General features: G+C 45.4%; 1 protein-coding gene across 1 annotated transcript in view; it reads left to right on the top strand.

Moving 5' to 3' along the window:
• Positions 1-4,629: 4,629 nt before the first annotated feature.
• The window catches only part of SNX31 (sorting nexin 31), a 35,468-nt gene continuing 16,994 nt past the window's right edge, over positions 4,630-23,103 (top strand). The window contains exons 1-8 of the mRNA XM_015428250.1: positions 4,630-4,695; positions 6,243-6,317; positions 12,050-12,164; positions 12,600-12,664; positions 15,289-15,399; positions 18,024-18,114; positions 20,663-20,750; positions 21,864-21,933. Coding sequence (XP_015283736.1) covers positions 4,630-4,695; positions 6,243-6,317; positions 12,050-12,164; positions 12,600-12,664; positions 15,289-15,399; positions 18,024-18,114; positions 20,663-20,750; positions 21,864-21,933 — 681 coding nt within the window. The remainder of the gene's footprint in view (positions 4,696-6,242; positions 6,318-12,049; positions 12,165-12,599; positions 12,665-15,288; positions 15,400-18,023; positions 18,115-20,662; positions 20,751-21,863; positions 21,934-23,103) is intronic.

The raw sequence follows: 23,103 nt of genomic DNA, 5'->3' as shown, positions 1-23,103 counted from the left end.
GGTGTATGTCTCTGTGTGTGTGTTGTGTGTGGGGGGGAGTAATAGGTAATTTTCATTTCAGGTTGTCAGGTCTAGGTTAGGAAAGGATTTTGGGGGTGGAACCTGAGGAGGGTGGAGTTTGGGGAGGGGAGGGAGTTCACTGGGGTACAGCGCCACAGAGTCCACCTTCCAAAGCAGCCATTTTATCCTAGTTTAATTTTGTGGGTATAAGCGTTCATGTGCAGGCACACAAAAGCTTATACCCAGAATCAAACCGGTTGGTCTTAAAGGCGCCACTGGACTCAAATTTTGTTTAGTAGGTATTATAGGCATAGGAGGATCCCTGCCAAGGATGGGGCAAAAAATGGCATTTCTATTTGGCTGTCTGGATTGCGGGGCTACTAAGTGAGAAACGCCACATTTCACCCCTGAAGAGTAAAGACATTGCTTACTATGCCATTCAGCGCTAAGTACATTAAAAGGAAAATAAATGCCTGAGACTATCTATGAAATGTAAGTACTTTGGTTCAGAGAGTAGGAAGAAGTAGCCGACGTTTTGGTTTCTGTAATGTATCCATCTCAGACCGCGTGCGTGGCCATTTCACCACGCAGTCAGGCGAAGCGACAGAGCTTCGCTCTCAAGAACAATGGGCCAAGCAGATCCTAGCCTATGGAACTCTCAGCCACTGTAAATAGCCAATCACATGTGTGTGGGTGTGTTTGGGGGTGCGGGGTTATGCACATATAAACCAGACTGCGAGCTGGCGACTCTCGTCCTGAGCTGAAATAAAGTATGAGAGCTGAAATCACTAGTAAGTCTCAGTACTTTTCACTGGCGACAAGGATGGGATTCTAACTCCCAGGAACAACGACCCGGACAAAGATTCGAGCACCGCATCGAGCCCCAACGCCGAGACCACCGCAAGCCGCTCTGCTTTGCACCCTGGTTCTCCGGTAGCCGCTCCTCGCTCCGTACCTCGCCTGCTGACCCCAAGAGCAGCAGCGCTTCCTGCCTCACTCCAGCCGCTGCCACCGCTGTTTCCGAGCTACCCTCATCATGTGGAAGCAGTGCGATGGCTACCTCCCAGGAAAGTATCGCCGCTTTCGACATCTCCCGCCCCGCACAGTGGGAGATCTGGCTCGAGATCCTGGAGAACTATTTCGACTGCCACGACATCATAGACCCGGGTAAGAAAAAAGCCCATCTCCTCCGGTCCTGTGGCATCTTGCTGCTTAAGGACCTCATTGCGCCTAAGCAGACCAAGGACGAGTCCTATGTGGTGCTGGTGAAAGCGCTGACCGACCACCTTTCACCAAAGCCCACAAAGTTTGCAGAGCGCATGGACTTTTTTGTGCGGGTCCAGGGGCCGGACTAGCCAGCCTCCGAGTTCTTGGCCAGGCTCCAGCGGGCGGCCACCAGGTGTTCATTTCCTCACCTGACGGACGCCTTGCTAAACCAGTTCCTTTTGGGTCTCCGGGAGCCCAAACACCGGAGGAAACTAGTTAGCCAGGATGACCTGGACCTAGACAAGGCGCTCAGGAAAGCCCCAGCCTACGAGAAGGCGCACCAAGACCGCCGCATGCGGGCGGTCCATTGCACACAAGCAACGCTCAGGTCGGACGACTCCGAGAATGAGGAAGTGCTCCAGGTCTGCCGCCGTTCATCCCAGCAGCATCACCCCGGGGGAGCACCATCGTCCAAAGCTCCCTCTGCCTCGTCCCAATGCGCCAGCTGTGGGGAAGCGCACAAACGCTGGGATTGCTGCTTCAGGGATGCCATCTGCCGCTCCTGCAACAGGCCAGGCCATCTGGCCAGGGTTTGCCGCTCCCGACAGCCTCAGAAAACTTCGGCCCACCAGACAGCAGCAGATCTACCCACCCACCTTCATACCCTCTCTGCCCACCACCAGCTGCACCAGGTATGTAACTTGCCCCCCATGGCCCGAATAAGATGCATATGACGGTGTGCTTATAGAGGGGTCCCCCTGCAGCATGGAAATAGACACTGGCTCGAACTATTCCATAATTTCAGACGAAATGGCAGCGCAAGCCCGGTCTACGCCCGGAACTATGCGCAAGGCCCGCCATGAATTCCGGCCCGGGTGGTGAGAGTCCAGGGACCCAGGTCCTACGATGTTTCCAGCGAAGATGGTCTGATACTTCACCGGCACATTGATCAGCTGCGGCAACAGGTACTGCCACGCAACCCCAAGGACTTCGAGGACCCAGACACCCCGGAGACTCCCACTCCGCCTCAGCTACCGGAGGACCTGGCCCGGCGAAATGAGGTTCCCGTCGAAGCTCCAGCAGACCGCACAACCGGGCTCCGAGAAACAGCGCTACCAGCACCCCAACCACCAACTCCGCCCATCTCGCAGCCGAGCGCCCCGGTGGCATCTTCCGCCCCAGTTCCCGCACCTCGCCGCTCTACGAGAACCCGTAAAGCCCCCTCCTATCTGCAGGACTTTGTGTGTGGGTGTCTTTTGGACCAAGGGGGGTGTAATGTATCCATCTCAGACTGCATGCGTGGCTATTTCACCACACGGTCAGGCGAAGCGACAGAGCTTCGCTCTCAAGAACAATGGGACAAGCGGATCCTAGCCGGCACCTATCGGCCACTGTAAATAGCCAATCACTTGTGTGTGGGTGTGTTTGGGGGTGCGGGGTTATGCACATATAAACCAGTCTGCGAGCTGGCGACTCTCATCTTGTTCTGAGCTGAAATAAAGTATGAGAGCTGAAATCACTAGTAAGTCTCAGTACTTTTCAGTTTCCAACATTCCTAAACCGCGCATGCCAGCAAGAAACCACAACGACCCGAGCCTTGTTCCTCCTAGAAGCAGCCGGTTTCTGGCCTTATCTCCAAGGCACTGGTCGGCTACTTGATGAGTGATGGAAAAGACGCTGGCTGGGCAGACCCCTTTCCCACTCCCCACACTTAGGTTCAGAGAGTAGGTTAAGATGCTGAACTGCAGGCTGTGGAAGGTCAGTAGTTCAGCAGTTCAAGACCCGAGTTGCCGCACGACGGAGTGAGCTCCCGTCTCTGGTTCCAGCTCCTGCCAACCTAGCAGTTCGAAAGCAAGGAATTGCAAGTAGATAAATAGGCACCACTTCGGTGGGAAGGTAACAGCGTTCTGTGCGCCTTGGTGTTTAGTCACGCCGGCCACATGACCACGGAAACGTCTTCGGACAGCGCTGGCTCTTCAGCTTTGAAACAGAGATGAGCACCGCAACCCTAGAGTCGGACTCGACTGGCTTTTGAGCAAGGGAACCTTTACCTTTTGGAGCTGTGGTTAAGACGCTGAACTGCAGGCTGTGGAAGGTCAGTAGTTCAGCAGTTCGACCCCTCATGATGGAGTGAGCTCCCATCTCTAGTTCCAGCTCCTGCCAACCTAGCAGTTTGTAAGCAAGAAATTGCAAGTAGATAAATAGGTACCTCTTCGGTGGGAAGGTAACAGTGTTCCCTGCGCCTTGGTGTTTAGTCATGCCGGCCACATGACCACGGAAACGTCTTCGGACAGCGCTGGTTCTTGGCTTTGAAACGGAGATGAGCACCGCAACCCTAGAGTCGGACTCGACTGGCTTTTGAGCAAGGGAACCTTTACCTTTTGGAGCTGTGGTTAAGACGCTGAACTGCAGGCTGTGGAAGGTCAGTAGTTCAGCAGTTCGACCCCTCATGATGGAGTGAGCTCCCATCTCTGGTTCCAGCTCCTGCCAACCTAGCAGTTCGAAAGCAAGGAATTGCAAGTAGATAAATAGGCACCACTTCGGTGGGAAGGTAACAGCGTTCTGTGCGCCTTGGTGTTTAGTCACGCCGGCCACATGACCACGGAAACGTCTTCGGACAGCGCTGGCTCTTCAGCTTTGAAACAGAGATGAGCACCGCAACCCTAGAGTCGGACTCGACTGGCTTTTGAGCAAGGGAACCTTTACCTTTTGGAGCTGTGGTTAAGACGCTGAACTGCAGGCTGTGGAAGGTCAGTAGTTCAGCAGTTCGACCCCTCATGATGGAGTGAGCTCCCATCTCTAGTTCCAGCTCCTGCCAACCTAGCAGTTTGAAAGCAAGAAATTGCAAGTAGATAAATAGGTACCTCTTCGGTGGGAAGGTAACAGTGTTCCCTGCGCCTTGGTGTTTAGTCATGCCGGCCACATGACCACGGAAACGTCTTCGGACAGCGCTGGTTCTTGGCTTTGAAACGGAGATGAGCACCGCAACCGTAGAGTCGGATTCGACTGGCTTTCGAGCAAGGGAACCTTTACCTTTCTTTTACACCAGTAGTACGGTTTGTGTTAGGGAACAGGCGGGTCTACTCAGAAGTCAGCCACACTGAGTAGCCCCTCACGCTTTCTCCCAGGTGAACGTGCACGGGATCGTGGCCTTCGGACTGTTGCTGCGAAGAATTTCTTCGGCTCCCTCAAGAGGCAAGATCTGCTCCTTTCCATCCAAGAGACTTCCAGGCGATGTCCATCTACCGCCACGCCTCAGAGGGAGGGGGCAGAGCCGCGTCCTGTCCCTTCTTCCATCACGTGGGGAAAACAAATCCTCCCCCGGTCGCCCTGCCCCATTTGCACAAGCCGAGCGGCTGGGCAAGCTGAAATCAGGAAGCGGCGGCGGCGGCGGCGGCGGCGGCTTTCTTGTCTCCCGGCACAATGAAGATGCATTTCAGTATCCCCTTCTCAGAGAACGTGCTGGAGAAGTTTGGAGGCCGCTATGTGGTGAAGTAGCGTCCTGAGAGCATAGGGGTGCTTGGAGGGTGCTCTCAGCCGTGGCTGTGGGACTAAGCAGGCGATGTGGGGCGGGGGGATAAACAAGCAGAGCGAGATCTGCAAGGCAAGGGGTGGCTTGGCGCAGGTTTTAAAGGGGCATGTGTGTGATACAGCCACTTTGGCTTCCCCATTTTGTTAACAGCGTGCTAAAACTGTAATGGGGTGGTTTAAATATGCCCTTAATCCACATTAAGAAGTGAATTGCTTTATCCTTCAGAGTGATGGAGGGAGGGACAGAAGGTGGTGTGAGGGAAGAATGGGGAGATGTGCAGCTGATGTAGCCCCAAAACTGCCACAGGTGAAGTCAGGCGCTTGCACTTGCTTGTAAGGGGGCAATCTAGGGTTGCCAGCCTCCAGGTGAGGCCTGGGGATCTCCCGCTTTTACAGCTGATCCCCAGCCGACAGAGATTAGCTCCCCTGGAGAAAATGTATGCTTTGAAGGGTGGACTCTATGGCATTGTATTATGTTGAGGCCTCTCTCCTCCCCAAACCACGCCCTCTCCTGGATCCACCCCCGAAGTCTCCAGGTATTTTCCAACCCAGACTTGGCAACCCTAGGGCAATCAGTGTGGGTGGGGAGCACTGAGCTTGCTTTGAGAGGTGTTGTTTGACAAAAGGGTTTTAAAGGGTGGACTTTTTTCTGTGGCTTGTTGTTGGCCCTCCAGAGTAACTGGTTGGCCACTGTCTGAGACAGGATGCTGGACTAGATGGACCCCTGGTCTGCTCCAGCTGGGCTCTTATGACTTCTGTGAGGGAAAATTGGGGAATCTGAGGGAAGGATGAGCGGCTGTGGAACTGTGTACTGGTCCCCAGCTTGGGTTTGTTTTCTATGAGAAAGGGAAGGGGGATCACATTCATAAAGCTTACAGGAGTCAGTGTCTGGATTATAGCAAATGAGGAGCATTATTTGTGTTTAAGTGTCAGAAAGGAGGTGAGTCTTGGGCTGGGATGTGGAAGAAAGGAACCTCAGGCTGTTGTCTGGCTAGAGGGACGAAAATGTGTGTGTCCACCAAAAAGCAGATGGGGGAATTAACGTAGATGCTATTGAGCTGCACATCTAGGAACCCTCTCGTGTGGCCTGGGAAGAGCTAGGCTGTTTTGTAGAAGAAAGGGTGAGTTGTTTTTTTAAGTGGTGCGTTACAATTTCTGAAATAATGGACATGTGTTCTAAACCTGTGCAGATCAGCAATAATAGGTAGTCCTTTACAATAAGGGATGTTTGCTGTTCTCAGATCATATAGAGGGAACTGAGAGGGAAGGATAAATGTGAGAATGTACACTTGTGTGACAGGGACTGAGAAGGGGCAATTCTGCAGCAAATGTGTGTGATGTTACGAATTTTTGACAGACAGGAGGATCCCCCTGTGTTAGGATTTGCCAGATCTGTAGGAGAAGAGTTAAGAGTCTGTACTAGGGAAGGAATGAGTATAGGTAGCAGAAACTCATAAGCTCCTAAAACACTCATAAGAGTAATTTGAAGACCTGTGTATTTTCAGCTGTACTCTGTGTATTTGGAAGGCTTTCTCTTCTGCAAAGTGCGTTACAGTCAGTTGCACCAGTGGGATGAATGGGTAAGACATTCCAGTTCATTACCTTTTTTCTCCTTCCACTTACTGTCTTTCTTGCCCCTTTTCAGTTTCTGTCACAGAACCTTTGGGAGGATATATATTTTATGTGGAAAGAATACATTCTGTAATACTCATTGGTTAGGTGTGGGATCCCCTAAATATTCTGGCTACCAGTACAGATGCACCTTCCCAATTTAAGTTAGATGAAAGACTGTCAATCTTCATGTATTTAGAACAGTAGACTTTCATTCAAGTGTGCCGTCAAGTTGCAAGCGACATATAGTGACACCCCCCCCCCCATGAAGTTCTCAAGGCAAGAGATTAGCGGAGGTGGTTTGCCATTGCCTTCCCAGGTCCACATCCCTACTCTACCATGGAAGCTTTACATGATCTCAGCCTGATCTACCTCACAGAGTTGTTGTGAGGATAAAATGGAGGAGAGGAGAACAACATAAAGTGCTTTGGCAGGATATAAATGAAGTCAACAAATGTGTGAACATAAGAGAAGCCATATTGGATCAGGTCAGTGGCCCATCCAGTCCAACATTCTGTGTCACACAGTGGCAAAAAAAAAGGTGCCATCAGGAGGTCCACCAATGGGGCAGAACTCTAGAAGCTCTGTTGCCCCCCAAGCACCAAAAATCACTGCCCCAAACAGAGTGTTCCATCTATACCTTGTGGCTAATAGCCATACTTATGCATTATTGCGTATCTGTGCTTCATCCTTAAATTTTTCAATAATTCCATCTATTCTGCACAGGTAAGTAGAGAGAGGAAGGAATTTCTGTCTGAGAATTCTCAGGATCTTCTCTAAACTGCAGTTCCTGGGGTTTTGTGTGTGTGTGTGTGTGTGTAAAATGGTATAAATCCATATAGATTTGTAACTAGATTTTCCCTCAGTCTTTACATGGCTCAGAGGCTTTCTGGTTTCCAAGTTGAAGGTCCTAGTTTCTGGTTTCCAAGTTGAAGGTCCTAGTTTCAATCCCTAGTTTCAGTCCCTGCCATCTCCAATGTTGTTGTCTTTTAAAGATCAGATGGTACGTGATGTGAAAGACTTCTCTGCCTGAGACCCTGGAGGGCTACTGCTTGTCATAGTAGACAGTACTGACCTTGATGGACCAAGAGTCTATGGTTCAATATTATGGCACTATGTGTATTTCTGCTTGCTGACAAAGTTTATTTTTAGAAGGCTGGACCCCTACAATAGTTTATGAGATTGATATGCTGATACTCATATACATTTTCACATTTTCCTTTTTAATAACTTAGGAGAAAAGCAGAATATAAATGTCTAAATAAATACACCTATTTTCGGTGTGCTTCTTCAAATATATCAAAATATAACGGGAAAATTTCCAGTATAAGCTAGTTAAGACAAAACAAATTGGAAACACTGTTACCATCTATGTTAAATATAGCCAATGTAATATCCTTATTAAAAACCTTTATCTTGATGATTTCAAGTTACATTCAGTCCTACTCAAGCACGTAGTAAGAGGGCTAGAGAGATTGGGTTCCATATAAGAACAGAAAGCTTTGAAAAAGTTCCATACAAAGCGGCTTTCAGTCTGGAGGGGTGCATGGAAAGCTTCAAAGAACTTCAGTCACAGTTATTTATGAACTGGTGACATCTTTATACAGACGTGATAACATAGCTGGGAATTACAGGGAGTGAGCTCCACTTACTGAAAGGTGCTGTTTACACTAGGAAGGAAATGTGTGGAGTGGCCCCTTTAAACGATTTGTGACATTCCTTGGAGCTGTGTATTGTGTTTTTAAAAACTTTATAACTTATAAACTTTGTACAATTATGTTACATCAATACAAGATGATATTATATGAAACATATAACATGATAAGATTGATATAATAACTAAATACTATAAAAAACTACAAAACACTACAAACTTCAAAATGAGCATCAATGAAAAGATTATAGGATATAAAAGTATAATATTGCCTATACAATTTTAGCCATATCAAAGTACAGTAATTATATCAATATACCTCTTAGGAATAGAGTTTACAGGAACTGAGTTATCATTAAATGCTGCCTCTATGAATGGTAACCATTTGGCATAAAACAGAGATTGAGCTTTATAAGTGTTATATGGGGGTGATAAAATCGCTAATTTTTCCATTGCATAAATTTCCCAAATTTGCATAAACCATTGGTGTAAAGTCAGTGTATTAGTACTCTTCCAATTTCTGGCAATTACAGTCTTAGCTGCCAGTAACATTAAGGAAATGAGCTCTTTGTGTGTTTGGGGGATTTCCAAGTCATCCCATAAATCTAGAAGCACCAAAGTAGGTGACAAGGGTAAAGTTATGTTAGTTATTTTCTTTATCGTTTGCAGAATTAAAGACCAAAAATTCCTGATGGTCTTGCACGTCCACCGAGCTGTGTATTGTGAATGAAAAACATATAAGACTGTTACCACCGCTGTTCATTATTGTAAATTGTGTAAATGATTATGAGTGCTGTTTGGAAGACAGTATACATGTAATATTGTTATAGTGGTTCCAGTTGTCCTCTTACCACGGACTTGAGTAGGATTGAATATAACTTGAAATCATTAAAATAAAGGTTTTAATAAGGATATTACATTGGTTATATTTATTGTTGATGGTAATAGTGTTTCCAGTTGGTTCATCTTATCTACAAATATATCAGCAAATCCTCCTAATTTATCAGTGTCAATAACAGACCAGGTAGCAACTTCTTTTTTTCTTTTAGTAATTCGATTTTAGAGATATTGGGACTTTGAAAAGGATATGGAAGTGAACAAAGCGCTACCTGTGCTCAGCTTTGGATGTAAAGATTTCATTGGTATGATAACACAGACTGTAAAGTTTGTATCATATATGTACAATGCCATATCTTTGGGGCTCAGGGCTAAGGGGGCTTTTAAAGTTTGACAATAAATCTAGGGGGGGGGAACACAAGGAGGAAATTCAGAATGGAAGAAAAGCGATCATCTGTTTCTCTGTGTCAGTGTCTTCAACTTGGAAAATACCGCGTTAAAAGTTTCCCTTTCTAAAAAAAATTAACTACCCTAAGCTTTGTGACATTCACAAATGCACACACAAAAAAAAATGAATGACACTGAGAACAGGTTTCTGTTACGTTCTGATGCTTTTAGCGAGGGGGAGCATGTAGGGAGTGATACTAAGTATGCTATGATGATATCCTCCTCCGCCCATGAAAAACAATGGCCTCCTTTGAGATACTTCCCCACAGAAAAATTCAAGTTATGTTAGCTGGATTTCAGCTTTTGTGTAAGAAAGATACTGACACTGATCCAGATCCCAAATAATATATTGTGCTTTTTTTTAAAAAAAAGAAAGAAGTCTGCTACTGTATCCTAAACCTAAATGCAGACTTGCAGTACATGTAGCAACTTTCTGGAGGGAGTCCTCTCTGAGACTGGTTTGTTGTCCGGCAGTAGGGCTGCCAACCCCACCGGTAGGGCGGAATTCCCCCCGCCCCGGAGGCCCGTTACCCGACGCCGGGGAATCGGGGCCCGGGGGGAACTCCGCCCCGGCGTGCGTGTCACCCGGAAGTGACGTCGCACGCTGGGGGCGGGGCCATGCCATTTGAGGGGAAAACTCTTTGTTTTCCCCTCAAATGGCGTGGCCCCGCCCAGCGTGTGACGTCACTTCCGGTGACGCTCCGGCGGCGCGCGCGCATCCTCGGACAACTCCCAGACCGGCAGGACGCTCCCCCGCCGGTACGTTTTTAACATTTGGCAACCCTATCCGGCAGTTGCATACCCATTACAACTTGCTATCAAATATTATAATAATTGTGTGCCATCAAGTTGTAAACAACTCATGGCAACTCAAGATCATGGAATTTTCATTGTAAGAGATGAGTAGAGATGGTTTGCCACTGCGTTCCTCTGCATAGCACCTTAGTGGTCTCCATCCAAATACAAATAGCCAACTCTGCTTAGCTTCCAAGCTCTGATAAGATCAGGCTAGCCTGGGCAGCTTAGCAACTTGTGACATCAAATAAATAAGCATCTGGCAATGCTGGCAGAAGGTTATTTTCCTAGAAACCAGAAAATATCTATGGTTGAGGTTGGGTGAAGCAGAATAAACTGGTGAGGAAGGGAAAGGCCATCAGTCAGGACACACACACACCCTTGACTTGCTGTCATATCTTTTAAATCTTTGTACTGCTCTAGGTTTTTTATTGTCTTAACAAAAATATATATTTTTAATGTGTTAGCTGTGATCTAGATAGCCCAACCTCATTAGATCTTGGAAGCTAAGCAGGGCCAGCCCCAGGTAGTACGTGAATGGGAGATCACCAAGGAAGACATGAACGGGTTGCAATGCAGAGGCAAGCAATGACTTGAACGTCTCTTGCCTTGAAAACCCTATGGGGTCGCTGTAGGTTGGCTGTGACTTGACGGCACCTTCCACCACCAGCTGTGTTTTCTCTCTTAAAAAAGAGTTGTTTTGCTTAGCTGAGTTTCTCCATTCTGCTCCATTTCTACACCATGTGAGATTTGTGCCACACCACAGCTAGAGGTGATGGCTGGTTGTGCTGGGAATTATTGAGATGTCTGCTCTACCACCACAGTAGTGATACTAGTGGTGGTATGGTCTTGGTGACCCATGTTGTCCACCTACCTGTTGGCACAGTGGGACTTAGAGAGCAATTCTAAGAAGGACTACTCAGAAGTCATTTTAGTCAATGGAAGTTTCTTCTAGGAAGCTATTCTGAGGATTGCAGACAAAGGGCTGAATCCAGCGATCCAGCTGGCTTTCCCACTTATGAAAAAAGAAGAAAGTTCTTCCCTTTGACCCCCAAAAGGGCTCTGCTGAGGATCTTGGGGCCTGTGTAGATGAAAGGCATGTAGGACAGGAGGAGGGGTCATTTCGTAGAAAAAGAGCTAGGGGAACTCATTAGCATAACTCATTAGCATATGCCACACCCCCTGACATCAGGGGCCCGGCGGTGGACCTGCAAGGCCAGCGGGAGTGCGAGGAAGCCCCGCCAAGGCCCTCCCTGGCCCCAGGCAGGCAGGGGTGGGGAGAGGCGGGGAGGAAGCAACTTACCCTCCCTCTTCTCCTGCCTCCTCCTGGCTGAATGAGGGCCAGAAGTGGGGCGGCCGGAAGCAGGGGGCGGGGCTTCGTCATGTGCCCCGCCCCCCGTACCTCACCCGAGGGAACTGTGTTCCCCCGCGTTCCCCCCTGAAATGACCTCTGGACAGGAGGGAGCTGTAACAACAAGACTAACAGAAAAAGCTGCCTGGATCCAACCCCAACTGTATTTAAGGCCATCAGAATAGCTTTCCTACACCAGATCAGTGCTTGATTCCTAACAACTGGGCAGTAGTTGTCCCTGGGAAGGTAATAAAATGATGAGAAATTTTGCCATTTAATCTGTAGAAATGCAGATGAATGGAACAGTTTATTCATCCTTGATGCTGCTTCAGTGTCCACAAACTCCCACTGACCTACTATCTGCCAGTTGAAGTGATTACATTGTTGTTTCTGTGTTCACACCAAATGAAATCAGTAGGCTCTTTGGCATCTCAGATAGTACTAATGTCCTCAGAGGTAATTTTCCTCAGGGTTGCAATAAATGAGTGTCTTTATATTAGTTTCTTATTATTTATTAGTTATATTAGTTTCTGTTATTTGTTTGGCATCTTACTGTTGCATACACCAACACCAAAATACATCAGTACCAGTCTAGATTTATTTAACTATCTTTTCAGTTAAGACGAGTCTTTGGGAGAGGTGTCCCTTCATTTCCTCCAAAGTTTTACCTTGCAATGACGAAACCAATGGCGGATGAAAGGAGGGCTCAGCTAGAACAGTATCTACAGAATGGTACAGCAAATCTGTTTCATTTTTCTAAGAAAATGACTCCTGATGCAAATGTTAGCTTCCAGTGTTTGAAGTCTTTGGCATACCTAAAACTGTCTCCTTCATTCCTTTGTGCTAAACAGAATAAGGAAGTCCGAAATAGTTTCCTGAATAAGGAAGTCCCAAATCTGTTTCTCTGCAGCTCAAGCATTACCTGTTAGGCTGTTAAGATCTGAAGCAAGTTTTCCTTTATTATGTGGAAGTCACATGTTTCTTCATAGGAGTCTTTATCACAGATTTTATAAGAATGTCGTGTTGCCCAGTCCTTTAGGGATCCTCCCACAAAAAAGGATTAATATTGTCTACTATGCTTTTCTTGGAGATATGGCAGATTATCTTTTTTAAAAGAGAGAGAAATTCCTTATTGTTGATATTCAGACATGTTCTTTTGCTTTTCAGTGTCGAGTGATCCAAGTGTTACAAACAGTGAAGTCTTCATTAGTTTCTTTAGGAAATTACAGTTGGTAAGTTTAACTAGTTTTTATAGCCAGTGGCTTTGAGAAGCCTGCCTCTATGTGAAGACCTTGTGGACTGTCACCTAATTAGCCACCAGGAAATGGGTATAAAGTCAGAGGTATTAGAACTTGACCTTTCAAGTTCTAGTAAAGAGCAATATCTTCGTCCTCTTTCTGAAAGTCTTAGAAGGGAGACGTCCTGCAGTCCACATGTTCATAGCCCTACTTAGAAAGGATGTGGTACACTCTATACGTAGAAGTGGTTCTGCAAGAGGAACAAAAGTACTTTGATTTGGGGGAGGAATTTTATTGGCTACTAACTGCCCCTCCACACCTGTATACTTATTTAGTTATTGTTGTTAGCTGTTAAGATATTTGTGTACCTTGCTTTTCTCCCCAATGGGGACCCTAAGCTATTTAGAATATTCTCCCCTCCTGCATTTTACCCTCATTGTCCTGTGAAGTTAGGCTGAGAGAGAGTGAAGGACCAAAGGTCACCCAGGGTGAGCTTCCTAGGCCAAATGAGGATTCAAACCCGGCTCTTCCGGATCCTAGACTGACACTCTGGACTAAGTAACCTCCAAAGGATTCCAATTCAGGCAGTCAATTATATTTATGCTTTACCACTTTTCAGCACGAATGTCTTCAAAGTGGTTCATATAAACCATCATGAACGTCATAAACCATAAAAGCTAAGATACATGAGCAAATATATCTACAAGTCGAATCCTATTCCATTGCCTACTGGATGTCCCATAATAGATATCGACCTATTCTGTGTAATCTGCCTTGAGCCCCAGCAAGAAAGGTGGAGTATAAATAAATAAGGGCAGTCTTTGTGAATGGAGCTGGGTCTGAGCATGATGGCTGGCTGCCTAAATATTCCCTCTGACGGCTTTGGCAGGAGCAGTTGGAAGCTGGTGCAGGCAGATGTTCAACTGAAGATTAGTCCAGGCTGGCTAGATGTTCAAAACTAAATTATTATCTATAATGCTCCTCCCCATACAGGTGCTGTACAGAAACAGTAAATCTCAGGGAGGATCTGCCCTGAGAGTGCCCTCGTTGCAGGCTTCAGCAGTCCTCATACCCTTGATGCTTTTTTTGAGTCACCTTGGCAGAAGATGTATTATTTACTCGCACAGTAACAAAAGGGTTTTTTCCCCCAGTGATCCATAAATGATTCTCTGAAAACACTGTAAGGGCTTGTTTTAAAAGTTGGTAGGATTATTGGGCTCCAGCACTAAGTGAACAGCTCTGGGTTGTGTCGGGACATGGATGAACAAGCGTGTGGATGTGAAAAAGTCAGCATTTCTTTATCTTGAAAGGGTGGTGACTGCTACAGCCTGGGCTGTATCTAGAGCGTTGCAACTTGAACTTTTAAACTCCATTTCTGTGTCTCCTGTCACAGATAGCTGTGTGAGTTGGGAGTGGCAAGAAGGGGGGCATGTCAAAGTTTTGCCAGGCTAGTAGGACGTGTAGAAGCAAAGACTCTTCTGATCCTGCACTGAATTAAAGCAGCACCTTTGTTTGCTTGTGAACTTTTAACTCTGTCCTTCTGTCAGAATGGCATCAGAGCAGCTTGCCAAATTGCAAGCCTTTACCACAGACAAATCGTGATGTAAATAAAGCATGGATATCAAAGACATTGAAATTAACTCAGCTGTACGATGTTTTCCCTACCTGCACCAGTGTAGCAGTTCATTAGCCTGCCCCATAGCTGTTTCCCCAAATCCTTGGCCTGTAGTGTTGATTCTGGAGTAATATTTGACCACTGGTTCAGTCATGTGCAGAATTAGCACGCCTTGCACTGCATGTCTCAGGGCCAGTTGGAGTACTAACATGAAATACAGTACCAATAAGATAATATAAATGTTTGCATATCATCTTTCATTAGGGAAGTTGGTTTCTGCAAAAATCATGCAACCTATGTAAACATTAAGATTCTACCATACTTCATTTGTTATAAGCTTTCTCTTCAAGTTATTTTGAAGGCTAGGAAACATGTTAAAAGTTGTTTCTACATCGGATTTAGAAGACTGGTCAGTTGTAATATAGTGAGATGAGGATTGGCTTATATATAATATTAATATTTTGGCTATCCTACAGAATCAGCTTATGCTCTTTATATATAGTGTGCTTATCTTTCTGCTTTCTATGTTTGAGATATATCATAGACATAAGAGCTTGATGCTATGTTTACTATAGACCAAATAGTAATCAGATCTTTACTAAAAATACCATAAAATCAGCATTAGGTATTATCAATACTAAAAAATAAGCCAGCGGCATAACATCGAGATAAAACAAACATTAAACAGCCTAAAGAAACCTGTAAAACTAGAAGCAGACCATAAAACAGAAAAAGATCAAACCCACTTAATTAATATCCTGTGTAAAAAGATTTGACCTGATGTTAAAAAGACAGGCACCTGGTGAACCTCAAGGAAGAGGATATTCCACAGGCAAGGTGCCACCACTGAAAAAGCCGTGTCTCTGCTTTTACCCTCCTCAGCTCTGCAGTTGGGGTTTCATGTTTGCTTATTATCCATATTGCATCTCTGTAGTGATCTTCACAGTTAGCAACAAGTGCAAGGAACATATGTGTTCCAGTCTTATTTTTGCATGTCTTGCAGGATACATTTAAAATCCAAACCCAACAAGCCTTTCTAGATGTTTACCTTGCTGATGGGAGACATCTGAGAGTGAATATTCAGACATCAGATACTGCTGAAAGAGTGCTGGAGGTAGGTAGTTTTGCAAATGGATTCAAGAGTATTTTCTATGAAACATTTATCATTGTCACAGAATGGCCTTGCTGACCTGTGAGTGCTATTCTGTTTTGGTTCCTATGAGAAATCAAGGCACCCAGTGGCTGTCCTGGATCTCTGCCCAGTGGCATGCCACTCTTCCAAGTCAGCCTGACACCCAAAGGGGTTCTTTGCTTCCCTCCAGGTGTCTGCTCTGTCACCAGCTGATCATTTAGAGTATCTCCTACTAAGAGGGCCAGCTCTCCTACTACTCTGTCTGCATTGCCATTTAAAGGCTCCACCTATTGCCCTCATCTCCTGCTTTGCTTCAGTTAGCTAACACAGGGACAATTTATCAGACTTGCACGCTCTGGGGATCTAGCAATCTATTGACTGACCACCTCCCTTTCCTTGGTGTACTTTTAGTAAAGTGTTTGAGTGCAGTTTACCATAGTTATGCCCAGTATTCAAAGTAATAAGAAACATATTAAAAGGAAAATGGTCACACACATACTCTGCACAGCAATAGATTGAGCAAGAATACAAAGTAAAGGTGCATACACAGAGTCTTCTGTTCCTCCTCTGAGCATACTCTGACTGTTGTTGTTCTAGTAGGGCTGATAAAATAACAGTGTTCTGTTAGTTAACCATTCCCTTATATTTTTGTCCGGACTTTGTGCCCTGTGTTAGCTCCACATGGTAATGGCAGCCATCAAGATAGAACCCAGGTGCCACAGCTCCTTCCTGCAAGTTATCCCCAGATGGAATCAGCAAAAATGGACCTCACTTCCCTCATGTCAAGGGAATTTATCTCCTCTGTTTGCCCCCCCCCCCCATCAGTCCTTCTCTTCCTGGTAATAAAAGGAAGAGATACAATCTCCCATTTGATATCCCCACAGCTCTGTCCCCTCCTAGTTGTCACATTTCTGCCAGGGTCTGAGATGGTCCCTTGATTGTTCTCTGGCAGGCTAAACGAATTTGCATAACTAAACCTTAAGTCAGAGGTGTCAAACTCATTTGTTATGAGGGCCAGAGCTGACATAAATGTCACTTTATCGGGCCAGGCCATGTGTTCCATAAACATAATGCCAGGCACAGGAGATAGAAACTGTATAAAGGACAGCATCTGGTAAGCTCCAAGTTTGTGTATCCTCACTGCAAGGCCCCATGGGCTGGGAGGGGGATGCAGAGGAAAACCCACATAGGCGAACTGGAGAGGTGGCAGTGCAGTACTGGCCAGACTCTCCCACGCTGCTTGACTGCTGCAGACAAGGTTGTTCTGCCGTGCTGAAGCCACAATGCAGTGGCTCTGCCTACTACCCCCAGCACTCCCTCCCTCGCACCAGTTGCTCGCGGGCCGCATAAGAGCCTTATGTTTGACACCCCTGCCTTAAGTCCTGGGTGCCTCTGAGAGTGCCTGCCAGGATGAGGGCAGTCCGTCTCCTGTTTCCTGTCTTTGCACTGACAGAGAAACTTCTTGGAACAAATGTGAGCAGTCTGCAGGTCCAAAACTCCTTATAGCATGATGTAACCCAAAGCGGAGTGCATTTCTCCACAATCGTCATCCTTATATAAAGCATTTGTTACATTATTTCAAATATTAAGAATTTGATGAGGGAGATGATAAGGAAGCGAGTAGCAGTTTAATAAGATAATTCTTAATAGTGACAATACTTGGAGCCTTAATTATCAACTATTTCCAGGATGCATTCTGGATACTGATAGGATAGCTGGGTTAGTCAACTGCAAGCTAGGTCAACTAGGAGTCTTGTGAAACCTAAAAGATTAACATATTTATTGTGACATAACCTTTTATGAGCCACAGCCCAATTTGTCAAATGAGAAGAACTGGTGCAAATATACCCATAGAATCCACAAGGTGACTGTGACAGAGCCTTCCCTTTTAACACTCATTTTTCATGATGAAGAATTCAGTGGAACTTGAAAGTCTTCAGCACCTTTGTTAAATCAACAAAAGAGATCTGCTTCATCTCTTGAAACCTTTGTAGGAAACATCAAATATTCATTTAATTGTTCTATCTATCCTATAAGCCAGGCATGTCCAACTTCGAACAGGTAGTGATCTATTTTTTTCAGCCAAAAGTGCCAGTGATCTACCACCATGAAAATAAAGTTTCAAATTCGTTTCAAATTAGATTTTAACCCACTAAAGTTGGGTTCCACCGCCCCCCCCATTTATAATGCACCTTCTGTGATTTACTGGTAAGCAAAATAAGCAAAAACAAAACAGAGAGACGAAGATCCAGAAAGAACTGTGAACATTTTTTTATTTTTTATTGAGTTATAACTTTCTTTAACTGTCTCAGTAACTTTCTTTAGCTTTTATTCAGAGTTATTTGTGTTAAATGTAGGTCAAGTATTGATCCAGGCTGATCTTGTGCAATCTTTAAAACTTCGCTCTTGCTCATTAGTGAGACCATTAGTGAGGACCAAGTGGGGCTGGTGATCTACCTCTGACCCCACCGTGATCTACTGGTAGATCGCGATCTACCTGTTGGACATACCTGCTATAAGCTATTATGCAATAACGGAGTTGTCTAGACTACTTTACCAGCTCAGAGTCTATAGAAGAAGTCTCTCTCTCTCTTTTTCTTTTACAGGTTGTGTCCTACAAGTTCGAGCTGTCAAGAGAACTACTAGGGTATTTCAGCTTATTTCTTATTCAGGACCACAATGGAGGAGAGCTTTCTGGTGAGAAGTATATTGTATACAGTGGGGCAATGCCTCCTCACTCATGAGCCCCCGCCCCAGCCCTGATGGATGCCAGACACCCCCCCCCAGTGTGCCACCGTATGCAAGAGAGAGGCAAGGGAAAGGCCATCGTGGGTGGAGGAGAGGTGCCAGGTGTGCGTCACCTTGTCAGGCAGTGAGGCAGCTAGATTGCGCGGCTGAGCAAGTCGTCTGCAGCTTGAGCTGCACAGCTGTACCTCCTGCTTTTGCTTCCTGATTCAGTGTTGTCAGTGTGGCTGCTGTAGGTATTCCCACTTCCCAGTGTGTGAGATGAACAGCCACAAGCAAGTAGAACACATAAGTTTGTGTATCTAATGCCTATACTTGCATAGCAAGTGTTTTACTAACCCTGAACCCTCCCCCAAAGACAGCAACTAATGAACAGGTTTCAGGACCTGTTCCTTGTTTGGGTAGGTTCTGTATAAGTTCTGTTCCTCATTTGGGTAGTTTCTGAAACCTGTTCATTAGTTGCTGACTCTGGAGGAGGGTCCAGGGTTAGTGTATGTTGTCTTGGTATTGTGTGTGTTGCCTCTCCCAAAGTGCTAGAACTTGAGGGCAACCAGTGAAGCTCATGAGAAATCGATTTGGAATGGACAAAAGGAAATACAGGTGATAAAAATGGGGGATTCACTGCCAGAGGATGGAGTGATGGCCACAGCTTTAAAAGGGGATTAGACAGATTCATGGAGGATAGATCTATCAGCAGCTACTAGCCATGGTGACTAAAGGGAACCTCCACATTCAGAGGCAGTCAACCTCTGAATACCAGTGTCAGGAAGCAGCATGACGGGATGGTCTCGGCCTCTATTCTCTGTTGCTGGACCTTCAGAGGAACTGGTTGAGGCCACTGTGTGAGACAGGATGCTGGACTAGATGGTCTACTGATCTGATCCAGCAGGGCTCTTATGTTCTTAGTGCTGCTTTTGCCCAATGCAGATTAGATTTCTGGAAGTTATTAAAAATGCTCATAATGGTTCTTGCTGATCAGTGGATATTCAGGCACATGATCATCTTTTTATAAAAACTACCACTCTTGAATGACAGCAGCTAAACTCAGGTTTCACAAGACCTTAAACTGGACCGTAACTGGCTTGAACACCTCTTGCTGCCCTGCTTGCCTAATCCTTTCTGCTAGTTTGGTGTAGTGGTTAAGTGCGCGGACTCTAATCTGGGAGAACCGGGTTTGATTCCCCACTCCTCCACTTGCACCTGGCTGGCTGACCTTGGGCAAGCCATAGTTCTGATAAGAGCTGTCCTCAAAAAAGAGCAGTTTCTGTCAAGAGCCCTCTCAGTCCCACCTACCTCATAGGGTGTCTGTTGTGGGGAGGGGAAGGGAAAGGAGTTTGGAAGCCGCTCTGAGATTCCTTTGGGTAGTGAAGGGCAGGGTATAAATCCAATCTCTTCTTCTCTTCTTCTTCTTCCCTAGGGTTGACAGGTCCCTCCTGGCCACCGTTGGGGGGGTGCTTACTGGGAGCAGCAGGGAGACCCAGCTTTCATACAGTGATGTGTCTGTGTCACTGTCCACGTGACATGGAAGTGATATCATTACTTCCAGGATGTCTGGGTGACACTCTGGTATTTGGGTGAAAACTCTATGGTAAATTTGGCTTCTACCATACAGTTTTTGCCCAAATACCGGAGTGTTCCCCTGATACCCCGGAAGTGATAATGACACTTCCAGGTCACATGGGTAATGATACCAGATCTCTCTCTCTTTCTGGGTGAGTCCCCACCCGCTGATCAGTGGTGGGGCCTGGGAGCAGGGGACCCTGGCCTTCACCAGGGGATCTGGCAACTCTACCCACCTTCCTTTGCACATGGAGCTTGATCCAAAAGTTCCTGGTTTGAATTAACTCCCATTTGCAGCTGGCTGGATGAACTGGAGTTTGCTTCTCCCCACCTTGCTTAAAAAATAAAGGAAGAGGAACATATGTTTTGAGTATTTAGACATGGTGTAATTTTGGTATTCTTGCCTTGGAGTAAACAGATTCATGATCTGACTATAAGTCCCGTCCCACAGAGTTGAATGGGACTGACTTTTGAGAAGTGTGCTCAGGTTTGCAGGATTGTATAAGCTAGAGCTGTCTGTGTGCAGCAGTTTCAGAGAAGCACAAATAAAGCTCAGGATTTGGTTTCCTGAAGAACTGCAACTTTCATTTTTAAAAAAGCTTAGATGCAGATGTTTGAAAATATGTGTTGATGTCTCTGAAGCCACGGGGGTAGGTGAATAAGATGTGATTGTAAGTATGGCTTCAGTGCCTGGCATATGACTAATAAAAGAACAATAGATTACTCAGACTACTGAACATTTGCAAAATAAAATATGCAAAATAAAAGAAACCGAGTAAATTTGCACAGCATTCAGCTTTTCTTGGTGCAGTGTTTGGATCGTTTGGGTGCAGAATTGTTAGCAATGGGTACACATGCATTTTTAGTATATGCAAAATGATCTCCTTGAATAGCATTTCACAAATTCTGTGTCTTTTCTCCCCTCTTTTCCCCTCTGTAGTGTTGAAAAAACTGGCAGAGTTTGAACTTCCCTATGTGAGTCTTCAGAGTGTCAAAGAGTCTCCTTGTAAGATTGCAGTCAGAAAGTGGTAAGCAGGAAGCAGCTAAAATGAGATTAGCAAAATGCGTTCAAAATAAATGTGACAAACAGAGTGGAAATTTTTACAGTCTTCTAGGATGCGCCTTGGTGTTTAGTCATGCCGGCCACATGACCACGGAAACGTCTTCGGACAGCGCTGGCTCTTCGGCTTTGAAACGGAGATGAGCACCGCAACCCTAGAGTCGGATTTGACTGGCTTTCGAGCAAGGGAACCTTTACCTTTACTTTAGGATCAGATATTATATGGCTTGAGTTCTGACAAATTCAGCTTCTTCTTTTTTTCCTCCTGGGTTATGGCAGTTCTTTCCTACCTACCTTTTTGACCTGTTTCTGCAATTTTGAAGCTAATGGGTTGAATTCACATACTCTCTTCCACTAAGCGAGAGAGGAAGGCTCTCACTTAGCAGAAGAGAGCTTTTAGAATCCAACACACAGTTTATACTAATGCCAATAGTACTTAAGCCATTTTGGTGAGATGCTAATGTATTGTCTACATCTCTATAGTGAAAACTATTATCTGTAGAACAGTTCAGACACAGTTCAGTTCTGGTTAAACAGTCTTAAAGGTTCAGTTGGAGAACATTTTTGTAAGACCATCATATTTTTACAGGCGTTACCAGGGGCAGACTAGGAAGTTAAAATGGTCCAGGGATTAAGCTAAAAGTAGCCCCTACAAGTATAACAGACCTGGATTGCTGGGGGCATTTAGCTTAAACTCCTTGGCAGTAGTGCAGGAAAAGGTGACTGCTGGCAAGGTCTGGCAGAAGTATTGGAGCTTGGCTCTGCTTGTTCCTGGCTGGCAGTGGCCCATCAGGACTTTTCCCTGTAAGTTAAATGGCCAGTCCATCCCTGGCAATCACAACAGGATTTTCGCTTGTGCGTTGTGATACAGGCATACTCAGCAGCAAGTCAGGTGGATCAGAGAGCACGTTTTTGTACATTAGGGAAATATACAGTAATGCATGTATAGGTTTCCTTATTTGCAAAACTTGTTTTCAAACTGACTTTATCTTCTCTAGCTAGTAACGTTTCTGTAATGTTATCTTTGTGTTTGTCACTGGATCAATGACTTTGTTTTGTGTACCTCTTCAAATTTTGGCAGGTATATGGACCCTTCCCTTGATAAAATGCTTATGGATTGCAGCGCTTCTGTGAACTTACTTTATACACAGGTAAGTTCCAAGAGCAAACACTTTTTTATTTCAAAGAAATAATTGTCCTGTATCTTATTGTTCCACTTGGCAAAGTTTGAAACTGCCCTCCAAATTAAGCGGCTCTGTAGCCAGAGGAGGAGCCACTAAAGTTGGAGGAAGGCTCCTTAGGCTGGAGGAAGTCTTCACCCTTTGCCAACCAGAGTGGTAGGGTACAAGCTCATTTGGAGAGGACACTGAGCTTCTAATCATTTAAAAGTGTATCAAGGATAGCTCCATCCTGCTTCACTCTCAGTTGGTCTTGTGGTCAAACAGATTGTGTACATAGGAAGCGTAGGAGCCAGACTAGAAGTGCTGATGGCAAACCTTTCGTATGGAAAGACAGATTTGTCACAGTCCCACAGAAAGCTGCATTAGGTCCAGTTTTACCAATGGGTTACATGGGTGGAGGGCACTAACCCCTACCCTTGCCTGTGGCTAAATTGCTTGTGGCTGCCGTCTAAACACCGAAGTGGGTGGAAAGAAGGCAGCCGAAGGGAGGGGGAGGCAATTGTTGCCTGGGGGAGCAGCATTCTGCACCCCTGCGTCTCTTTTTCTGTGAATATCAGGCACACGCCCAAAGGGTTTCTATCTGACTGTAGCAGATTGAGGTTAAAATATTTGGGTCTGCTGCCATCATGTCTAGTTGGGTCCTAAATTTGCCCTTTCTCTGCATCCCACTTGCAAGTGTTCTAGTCACTTTTCATTCTCTCCAAGCCATGGAGGGGGTGTGGAAAGGGGGGGGGAGATGAACTGTCAAGCAGGGATCAGAGCAGTTCTTTAATGGCTGAAAATAAGTCAGAATTTTTAGCACTGCATATATTAAAATATTATTTCATAGTATCACACGTTGCAATGTTGTATTCTGTCAGGCAACTACCTTCTTCTTCTTTTTTTGGCACCCCGAAAGGGATTTTTTTATTGCTTTTCTATAAACTACAAAGAAAATAGGAAAGGGAATCTAATATCTACGGGAGAAAGAAAAGTTAACCACTAAAAACCCAAGTAGTGAAGATCATTACATAAACTTATAAAATGATTAATCTAATCTATTAATAATACAGTGAGCGTGAATGTTTAAATCTAGCCAATATTCCCTCAAACCCGATATCAATTACTGTTTAAGGCAATTACAAAAGCATCAAACTTAAA

Source organism: Gekko japonicus, unplaced genomic scaffold, assembly GCF_001447785.1.
Source record: "Gekko japonicus isolate JY-2015 unplaced genomic scaffold, Gekko_japonicus_V1.1 scaffold2010, whole genome shotgun sequence".
Taxonomy (NCBI): domain Eukaryota; kingdom Metazoa; phylum Chordata; class Lepidosauria; order Squamata; family Gekkonidae; genus Gekko; species Gekko japonicus.
The sequence above is the reverse complement of the archived record's forward strand: the minus strand, read 5'-3'. Positions and strand labels throughout refer to the sequence as shown.